Below are 10997 nucleotides of genomic sequence, written 5' to 3'. Positions count from 1 at the left end.
TCTCAGTCAACCACAGAGTTTGAGAGGTAATCTAAACTAAACTAATAGAGAATGGCCAACATGTTAGTATGTGGGACACTCAGCCACAGACATTTTGACTTGTGTGACAAACCCTACCCTACTAGGCCCATGTGTAGGCCTACTTTCTATGTAGGCTAGTGGTGTACAACCTATCAACTTGGATGTTATCATCAACAGTGAGTAAAGTGTTTTATAGCTTTATGACTGAGTGTTATAACGATCAAACTGAAATCTGCTACATAGAAAAGGTGTGAGCAGGCTCTTTTTGCAAAATGCTGTGGTGAACAGGCGTGCAATGCACGGAGGTAGAGGTTACTGACGTGAGAATGATACTGAGACAGAATCAGCTTCATCAAACATCATTTACTAGATAAAGCTATAGTCTACTAGACTACTAAAGTCTGCTTTTGTCCAATATATTTCTTCTATAAAAAATATGAGTAGTTGTCTGAAAGAACATCTCTGAAAAAGCAGTTAAAATAACAACAAAATAACGCTATGTTAACTTGGTATCCCACACAAATGCATTGGGAGAAAAAGACAGGTTAGAGGAGAGAACGTAGGGGTAAAAGTTTTCATTGATTCACTGACTGCCAGCTGTTTATTGCATAGGATGATACTGTCTATTATTGTTTTATGTCAAGTTGACATCTATCGCAGCAGACAAGGATTCACACTCAAAATGCATTTCAATTCCATCGTTTATCGCCTGCTGTGCTGTGTATTAACAACTGGCAACAGATTTAGAAGGCCACCTAACAGGTTTACTGCAACATTGTTGCTCCACAAGCTAATTATGAAATGATACAATGTTGGGCACGGGCGGAAAGTCAGAACTGTATCTTTAAGAGGCCGCTCTATCCAGTGCTTTGTTGAACAGAAGGGGTCGGTTGGGGGAAGGGCCGAGGCAGCCGTGTCTGACTAACTTGCATATGGCCAACTCGATGGAGGATTGCTACAGCAGGACGCCAAGGGAAAAACCACAGGGCTTTTCTCTGGACTGAGACGCATTATCTCCATCGCACGATGATATAATCATCGAGAAAAGGGGGAAGACTTCAGGACATCCGAAGTTGGGTCCAGAGATGTGTGGGGCCGAGATTGCAACGTTACAACGTGTTGTTCTGCTTCTGTTGTGTCCAAGCGTGCCAGTTGCATTTTGAGACGGTAAGGCAAAGGGTGCAAGAAAGACGACTGAATTATTATACGCTGTACCTGACTTGCTTTCTGTAAAATCAGCCATACTTCCCTCCGCTCTCAAACGTTTTAGCGCTAGCCCCCTGGAAAATGTAGCCACGTTTCTGTGTGGTGCGTAATTGCCATCTTCTGGGTATTAAAATCAGTGTTATTTGGATACATATGTCGATCGTAAAAAAGCGCTTAGGCAGTCAAAGGAAAGAAACTTTATGGGATGGCTTAACCACTTTGGAAGGAAATAAATTCCTATTAGCAACTAGCCCAGTCATAGTGGCCTTCGTCTCTAATCTACTTAAATGTACAACAGATTACAGTTCAGGTCCACGGATTTGAATTGTTTACTTATTAGGCTATCTTCGTGGGAAATCCTTTTCATTGAGGCTACCTAATCCTGTTTCCTGAAAACGATTTGAGACCTATCTGAACTGGGCTCGTTATTCCAGATTAGATTTTGTGCGGCTTTTATTTGCCCCTATGCTACTGATCAGTGTTTACGTTATTGCAAATTGGCATATCATAACGAGGCGCATCTATATTCAACATAGCCTTGGCATTCACTTTTGTGTTCACATTTGAAAACTCACAGTGGCCCAACGCACATTTTCATATATCCACACTGTATTGTGAAAGAGGTTTGATTCTTCAAAGATTGTGAGATTCCTCTATTTTCTCAGGTGTCTACCACAGGCCCAGGAGGCAGTAAATTGTTCTAAAGGAAAAGGACAACAAACAAGGGAAATGACCATGGCTGGAGCCCCAGGCTTCTTCTCCAACGGACCTGCATGGACGGTCACCGACACAGAAATGACCAACCTATACCGAGATTTGGAACTGGGGACCGTACTAACATTATTTTATTCGAAGAAGTCTCAACGCCCGGAGAGAAGGACGTTTCAAGTGAAGCTTGAGACCCGACAGATCATTTGGACAAGGGGCACAGACAAGATTGAAGGAGAAAGTGAGTAGCCCATGTCTTTAAGAAAGTGAACAGTTGAGGAAACAAATGTTGGCAGTTTCTGACACTTTTGTGATTTTCAAGAATTATAAGTGGTAGACTTTGGTTTGGCTTGGTGGTTATGTGTCCTAGACTAGGTCTACGTGGTGTTAAGTAGCCTAAAATGTTACTCGAAATCTCTAAATGTTAGTAGCCTACACCGGGTGAGTGACACCTGTCTCCTCTACATTTCTGTTTAAAGCCTATAACCTACACAGGTTTGTAGCCTACGGTTTCTTTAAAAGAGAATGTTGGATGCAAGCTAATGAAGTGGTTTATCCCTCTTTTTATATGGCCTACCTACTCTCTAGGTGTGTAGAATATACTTTGAAATGTGCTCTGGAATCAGTAGCGCCAATGGGATAGGCAACGGTAGTAACAAGGCGGTCGCTTTTATTATTATCAGTAGGTGGTAGGCCTATGCTGTTTAAAAGTCAAATGTGGATTTGTTTGTAATTTAGTCTAGTTGCTCATTTCTGGTAATCAGACTCCTCCACCTATAGAAACGGTTTAGTCAAAATACTGAAATATGCTGGGCGCTGACAAGATACCGAGGCCTGTGTTGCGAGGACGTTTGGTGCACAGTTAGGCTAGGCAAACCTGCCGTTGTGTATACAGTTGCACAGCAGGCCCGTTTACATCCTGTAAGCGCAAGTAATTGTGTAGAGAACGGTTTGTCATACGCCGTCTCTGTGCAGAGCTGGTTTATATCAAACAATCTTCTGATGAGCGTACAAGGCAAGCGTTGGGCCTGACGTGCGGCAGGATGCCTCCGCGCACAGCTGCACTCTGCTCCGGATGCAGCACAGAGGCGCAGGGAAAAAAGAGCTAAACGATTTTTTTGTCCGTAATCTGCTCTCAGAAGATGGTTGTACATGTGAGCTCATAGCAGTCATTTGATAGCCTACGACAAACAGCATAGGTGATAACGGCTAATGCTGTATGCCGTGCGGCACAGAAGTAGGCTACCGAGCCAGGCTTTTAACGGGAACTTTAGAGATATGGAATATCGCGCCGTCTCCATATTCCATAGTCCGTCGTCGGTGACTGGGTTTAAAATATTCGGGCCCAAGAACCTGACTGTTATAGCATTGCTTTTTGCGACATGGTGGGTCACTTTCTGTCCGCGATGATGAGAGGGTTTAGTGATGTTTCGACAACTTGAACAAATAGCCTAGGCCCATTGCAATGAATGAACTAAATTAAATTAAAATTCAAATGTTAGTCGCATACAATTATAGTTTATGAGTATATGTAGTAGTCCAGTGTCTTCATAGCTGAGCAATGGCGATGTGTAGGCCTAAATAAATAAGGAAACAAATAGAAGAAGAACAACAACAACAACAAATGTCTAAAGTGCATGAGGTGTTTCGAACATCCTTGTGCTCCTGCTACAGTACTCATTCAGTATCCGGATAGCTTGGGGATAAAACTTTTCCGCATTATCTCTGTGTTGCTATCAGTTAGGTGAGGGTTAATATATTGTACATTACTGTCGTTTAATAATGAATCACAGTCTTAGTGTAGGCCTACCTTACAGAAAACACACTATTATTGAAGTGTATCCTTTATAAAGATGAAAACCATGCAGTAGCCTGCATCTAGGCTTATCCCTGAAATGTTCAAGGTATACCTGATGCTTAGTTCACTCTTCTTGACATACATGACATATTTTTTCGGTGCTGTAGGCTTATCATAGAGCCTTGGATAGCAGTAGGGTCCATGCTGGGGAATAAATAAGATCTCATACCAGATGCTTTAGGCTATGTACATCATTCCACTAGTGAATCTAGGTTGTTGGTCCTCAGAGGTTGTTGGTCCTCTGTCTTTGGCTTTCTCCTGTTCCCAGAAAGACACACTCGCAAAAAGATTATAATGTCAGCCTGCAGATACACTGTTGTTAGAAACATCTCTCTCACTCCTCTCTCTCGCAGAGGTTGTTTCAGGGTACCTACTTTGTTCTACTCTGCTAACTGGCTGTGCTGAGAGGTTTGTGAGCGGGAGGGAGTTGACTTATTTTCTCAAAGTAGCATTCTCAGGCCAGTTGCTTACCTATTTCCAGGGAGGGAAGAAAAAAAACATGCACACATTATGAAGGAAATGTGCAAGAATTACTGGCAAGACTAAATGAGGACAAAAGGCATTCTTTTTCTTCCAAGTGCTGCAGAGTCCTGGGAATTTGTGAGAAACACCTGCCCCTAATCATGAGATAAGCGTGTGTGTGCGAGAAACTGTGTGTGACTGTTTGAGTTTGTGGTTTTGACGGTTATATTTCTGTGAATTATGTTCTCCTGCTACGATGGGGGTTGGGACTGTGGAACTTTATTATCCTAGGTTGAGTTGCAGTTGTGTTCTCTTACCCCCCCCCCACCCCACCTCCCTTTCAGCCTAGACCAGAATGTCACAGTGTTCCTCTTTTAAGTCTCTGATCCCTGCCGGGGCGAACAAGCTTCAAGAGTTGATTTATATCACACACAACTGTAAAGCGGCACTGATTTAGGAAGTGCATGGCCGATACGGGATGTGGGACAGGCTGCTTGATGCACAGTTGAGGAACCACAGAAAGTCATTGGGATGTGAATGCTAGGAAAGTGTGAAGAAAATCACAGTAACCCCTTCATTTTGGTCAAAAGTTGTCATTTTATCAGGTCATCAACAAATCTTCTTTTGGCACTCAAGTTGATGGTGAATGTTTGAAATGTCCCACAGCTGGTGATGTGCTGTTCATATGATACGGCAGCATGAACTAGGCCTTACACAATTGACCCATGTTTCACCACTTAATTACCGTCCAAAAGTCATGCAGTGTACACTAGAGTGAGTCAAGGCTGAATGACTTGTGGTTAAATAACACTTCTCAGTTCCTCCTGAGGACATCCTTGACTTCACTGATTAAGTGTTCTTTGAAGTTGAATTGTTCAAATACATTTTTTTACTTCCTCTATGCATCGTGCATTTAGTGAATTAAGACATCTGAAATGAAGGGCAGGGATATACAGTATTTTGTCAGCCCCACCCTTTGGTTACATTCTAATTTTCAATGAGATGAGATCAAATGGTCATGGAATATAAACCTAAGTGAGACAACTCTGCATCTATACTTAGGAGTTTGTCCTTTAATCTGCCTGGGGAAAGTATAGGCTCTACTCACAGCACGAGGAGGTGCCCCTCCTTCAGAATAAGAATGCCTCGAAACTCCACAAACACAGAGAAAAAGAAAAAAAGAACAGTTTTAGGAGGGAACATTCTGTTTGTCTTTGCCAACCTAGCAGACTTTGGTGTCTGAGAGGGTGGTGTGTGTATTTGAGTGTGTTTTCTTCTTCTTCTTCTTCTTCTTCTTCTTCTTCATGCGTGTTAAGCATGTTATTGTGTGTTCTGCGCACACTAGTGCAACAGGAAGACTTTCAGCCACACACTTCAGTCTTGTGTTTCCTGTAGCCCCAGCTTTGAGTGGACAGGCCATTCAGTTCAGAGGCACACCGCCAGCTAGGATTCTCCCCCCTGCCCCGGTGGAAGGAGCTGGGCCCTGTGTTTCTGAGGTGTACTACACCTACAGGGTATTTGAAATACGGTGCTGAGAGACTAACCTGGATAAGTTAACTTGGCGTATCCCTCCTAAAAGGAGAGCCGAATGGCCTTGTGTTACTAGGAGAATGAATGCAGGGGGATGTTCTATTAGGAGGTATACCACGGTGTTAACCTTTTTGGGTTTATTACTAAACCACGTACTTGGAATCCCCCCACTGGAGTACAGCTGAGTCTGCATTAGATCTGGCCTTTGGTTTTGGTTCTGAGTTGGATGCTGTCGTCATGGTGAAAGCCCTTGCAAAGCTGCTGCACCGACTACAGTGTCTGAGGCCATAGAGAAGAGCGGCATGGACTCTGATCTGGTCTGATTGCCAAACCGATAACATTTCATCCTTTGTTTGACCTTCAACCCCCTCCACTCCCCCTCATACCATCTCAACATAGAATTTATGACATGGCCTAGCCTAGAAATCGAGACGCACCCTAGCGACAGGGTAGTCTAGCAACTCTCCGTTGGCTTGCGAGCTGGAAAAATTAAACTTCGACCAGGCCAATCACATCGTGTATAGAGTCGATAGGTGGGCTTAACATAATGATGGCAGAGTTGCGACGGTTCCGCGCGAATTCCCTGCTACTTGAAAACAAAGATGATGGATGCTGCAGCTGGCGATCAGCGTGACTCAAGTTAAGCTTTGTTTAAGTTGGCAAAAGTTTAAACAACTAGCCAACTAGCCCCACTGGTGGGAAAAAACATGGGACTCACGAGTTGTAGCGCTATCCTATTGCGTGTCTCCAGACCCTACATGGCCTACTTCGTGCACAAATAAGCAGGGTCTTTATTCAGCTGTAGTAGCTAGCAAGTTTTTAGTTTAGCATAATAGCAGGCACTTGTCAGGATGTCAACTCTGACCGTTACTATTGTTTATCAGCAGAGAGGTTGTGGTAGTTGGTGGAAGTTGATTTGCCTTTTGAACTTTTGCGGTAACACATTTGCAACTTGTTGCAACCATCATTAGTTAATATTTGGTATACAAGCTGGTTTCAGTCTATACAGGGACGATTGACTGAATGATCTGATGGTGTTTCAGGTCATGTCTGACTAACATTCTACCTCATCAGTGGTAATATGTCAAAAAGTAAACTTTTTGTCTCAGTTTCCAAGCTCTCTGAAGACATCTTATTGATGAAAGGGATTGAGTGGCTTTTTGGTTTGGATAACCTTTGACCACCTTGTTTTCTTATACTCTGCAGAAGTGAACGAAAGCCTTTTCAACAGCCTCTTCTTGTGCGAATAGGAACTCGGAGGGCCTAACAATGGCCTATTGTGACAGTTCCTGTTTCACTATGCTTGACCATAGCAGCAGTGGGCAAAAGACCGCCAGCCCCCGACCATGGTAGTTACATGGTACTTATATACGCAGAAGTGTAAGAAGACGGTGGCTGTGCTGCTGCTGCCGCTGCTGTTGTTTGTATGGCAATTTTGTTGGTTGTTGGGTAATGTTAGACAAAAACTCCAGAGTACCACTTTATAATCTTAAGGGAAAGAAGTGTGACTGGCTATAAAATGAAAAGAGGGTGGAATGTCCGCACACTTGCTCCCATCAGGATTTTTTAATGACTATTCACCAGCACATGCTTAGCACTTTTTGTCCAGCACCTGCCTTGGATGTGCGCACCAACAAACAACTTTTCAAAGAAGTGTGACTGATCATGTTGGTCAGCAGTTGGTCTTGTTTCAGAGGTCAGTTGCAGTTATTTCACAAGTTGTGGGTTGTCACAAGTTCTCAGCATGTACAAACGGAACGGACGATTAGAATTGGTGTGTCTGAATGTGGCTTAATAGTGAGGGAGTCCAAGGGCCTTCATTTGTATATCGGGCCGAATGAAGAGCAAAGTATGGCAAAGAGCTAAAAAAAATGATCGAACCAAAGCTGTTTTAATTAATTGTTTTGCCAATTTAATATCCCATGCAAGATCCCAAGCACAAACATCAGCTCAGTCTGTGCAGTGTTCCCACATGCCACACAATAGTTTAAGTTACAAGAAACTCGTTTCCCCGACATTGCCCTTAGCCTGTCATTCAAATAAGCGCCCTGAATGTTGTGTGAAATATATATCTCAACAGTTGGGTATGGTAAAGGTGTGAACCGCAGCCTGGGGGGTGTGTGTGTGTGTGCGTGTGTGCGTGTGTGTGTGCGCGCGCGCAAGTGCATACCTCTGATACTTGCTGACATTTGAAGAACGTGTACGAAGGCTGCACTCTTAGAAGCAGAGTCGCTGGGCAGGATGGTGTGTGTTTCGGGCAGATGCACACACACTCGCCCCTGTGGAAAGTCTGCTGGACTCACACAGTGGTCTGCCACAAGATGACCACAGTGTCCCACAAACCCCCTTTCCTCAGCCAGGAGACCCCCCCCCAACCCAGGTTGGCTCATCCTCACTAAGAGGGCTATTTTAGATCTTTCTTAGACCTGACTGGAGAGATGAGATGGGAGGAAGGAGTGCAGCGTCCTTGACTTCACCCTCATGGTCACTCGGACTGCAACAGGGCTCCCTCCCTATGATGCATGCATATGCTTTTTGCCATGACGACAACCTAAACGATCAATGACAAAATTAGGAGTTCAATTCAAAGTATTTTCTCCTCGAGTTTCCTGAATCCTCAGAAGCATTAAGTGTCTTTACCGGTATCGTTAAAGGTGTGAAAGCGGTAAGAGAAAATTCACCCGGCAGTTTCGTGTAGACGTAGTCCAAGTAACCAGTCATCAAATGATCCCTGTTGGAGAGTTGCAACAGCCTCTCTGTGGCGGGTGAACATGGATCAAACCAAAGATTCTAGAACAGAGCACAGAGCTCCCAGAGGGGGATGGGTAGGTGATGTTTCCTTGAAGTTTAGAAAGTGTTGTTGTTTATGGATGTTTGGTCTTTTTGGTATTCTGTTTCCTTCTCTCTTTCTCTCGTTCTCTCGGATAGAGGTGCTAAGAGACTGCCTGTCAGGTGAATAGTGATTAACAGCGTCCATCTCAAACACACAGGTTGTGTGTGTAAGAGCGGAAAAGAACAGCACGTGAAATTCACACATATTCTTATAATTGGCTCACTCTCAGGTAGACTGGATGTGTCACGCACACTGTGTGTGTGTGTGTGTGTGGTGTGTGGGTGTGTGTGGGTGTGGGTGTGGGTGGGGTGGGGGTGTGTGGGTGGGGTGTGGGGTGTGGGTGGGGTGTGTGTGTGTGTGTGTGTGTGTGTGTGTGTGTGTGTGTGTGTGTGTGTGTGTGTGTGTGTGGCAGGCAGCAGCAGCACAGCACAGCACAGGAAGAGTGGTTTCTGGGCAGGAAGAGGAGCGGGAGCAGCATTCTTTGCCTCACACAAGAGCCCGAGCTCACACTGAGACACACTGCAAGGTGTGTGTGTGTGTGTGTGTGTGTGTGTGTGTGAGAAAGAGCACAGACCAGCCCTGGAGGGGAGAAAAACTTTAGATTGAGATCACATGAGACAAAAAACCCAAACTAGGCCACTTCTGTGCTGGCTCTTCGCCTTATCACTGTTCGATTGTGTGGGTCAGACACGGAACACAACAGTCATGCAGTCAGTCACACATTCAGTTGATGGGCTCATACAGTGATGTAGTCTAGTGTTCTGCAGTGGGTATACTGTGGTATTGCTGACCTTATTCCACATTCAGTTCATTGGCTGATGAGAAGAGGGGTTGTGAAGGTTGATCTTGTAGCGTTTGTTGCTTCTGTATAGAGGTGTGCCTTTCTGCTGCAAACATACACGTGCATGCAGGCATGCACACATCTACACACGTTTCACATTCATTCGGCACCCAGATTCCAAATAATCATCCAATCATGAACAGTCATGTTTTACATCAGTAGTCTAACAAATATGGTATTTTACAGATAAGTATAGCATATTTTTCTTGAAATATGCCAACTAATACAGACACACATACACCACACAGTTATGTTAGTTTAGCAGCAGCATCCTATTGAGGACGATGCATCTCTGCCAAAAAAGCTCTTTAGAGGTTTGGTTTCCTCCCTCTGTTGCTCCATTGAGCAGCAGGTCTGCATGTGTTGGGTGAAATACATCTGACCTCAGGCCTAGCCACAGGCAGACAGACAGACAGACAGACAGTTGGGAGAACAAGTTAAAAAAATTAGAAGCACAGACAAAGCCCAACATATACTTTGATTAGACTATTTATATTTATTTAAAATATCTGCATTGATTGGGGCAGTAGGCAAATGTTACTTTGTTTTGCACTATTCGGTGTAAAACAAGCATGCATGGAAGCCTGGAGTAACATTCTACCTTTGAAGAAAACGGGAGTTTTACGGGAGGCTACTTTTGTCCCTGTTTACTACAGCTATATTTCGCATATTGCAGCCAATCCGTCAACTGGGCTAAAAGGCATGTTACCTTTCCTTCTCTCACTGCATTCTCAGAATCTAATCCTGTTCCTCTTGTATCTTTTGTGGTTGTTGGTACATTTACATTTCTCCGATTAATTTGGTGGATTGAAGAAATTAGTTCTGCTTTGCGTATTGGCTGGCTGGTCTAACTTACTGCTCTTTCTGCGCGCCCTTGAATTTGAAGTTGAGTAGAGAGTCACAAACAAGGTAAAGCAACGCGAAGCTGCTGACGTTGATGGGAGGTGTAGTTTTTATGCTGCGTTTGCAACGTGATTCTATGGTTTGCACCATGAATTTTTCTCGATCGCGGTGTATTTTGTAGACAAACATTGACATGGTTAGAAGTCATTTACACCTGTGCGTCTAAATATTTTTACTGACACGCCATCATTTTTACTCGCATGTGCGAGTGAAATGGGCGCACTGTAGAGCCCTGCTGTGGTAAGGTCTTGGTTTACCATTAAGCCACATACAGATTTAATATTTGGGGACTATGTTACACAAGAATAGCCAGAGGAAGTCAAATGTTACTTTCTCTATGAATAGACCCAAACTACTGATCTAGAATGAAATATTTTTAAATCATAAATCAGTGATGCAAACATTTTCATTTGCAATCTAGTAATTTCAGCAATGACTCTGCAACTTGAATTTCTCTTGGGGATCAATAAAGTATCTATCTATCAACATCTGTTGGAATGAATAATACATTGGCTAAAGTGAGCTCTAGCATTTTGGGGTAAATTAAATGCACAGCTCAGTCAGGCATTCACAGACAGACAGGAAGAAAGGCCCACATGGTGGAGGATTCTCTCTCTCCTCTCTCTCTCTCTCTC

General features: G+C 43.8%; 1 protein-coding gene across 1 annotated transcript in view; it reads left to right on the top strand.

The window, feature by feature from the left end:
* Positions 1 to 776: 776 nt before the first annotated feature.
* Positions 777 to 10997, top strand: part of plcg1 (phospholipase C, gamma 1) — a gene marked incomplete at its 3' end in the record, with an annotated part of 35011 nt that continues 24790 nt past the window's right edge. Inside the window, exons 1-2 of the mRNA XM_048241193.1 lie at positions 777 to 1188; positions 1893 to 2176. Coding sequence (XP_048097150.1) covers positions 1957 to 2176 — 220 coding nt within the window. The remainder of the gene's footprint in view (positions 1189 to 1892; positions 2177 to 10997) is intronic.

The sequence above is a fragment of the Alosa alosa genome, chromosome 4 (genome assembly GCF_017589495.1).
Source record: "Alosa alosa isolate M-15738 ecotype Scorff River chromosome 4, AALO_Geno_1.1, whole genome shotgun sequence".
Taxonomy (NCBI): Eukaryota; Metazoa; Chordata; class Actinopteri; order Clupeiformes; family Clupeidae; genus Alosa; species Alosa alosa.
The sequence above is the reverse complement of the archived record's forward strand: the minus strand, read 5'-3'. Positions and strand labels throughout refer to the sequence as shown.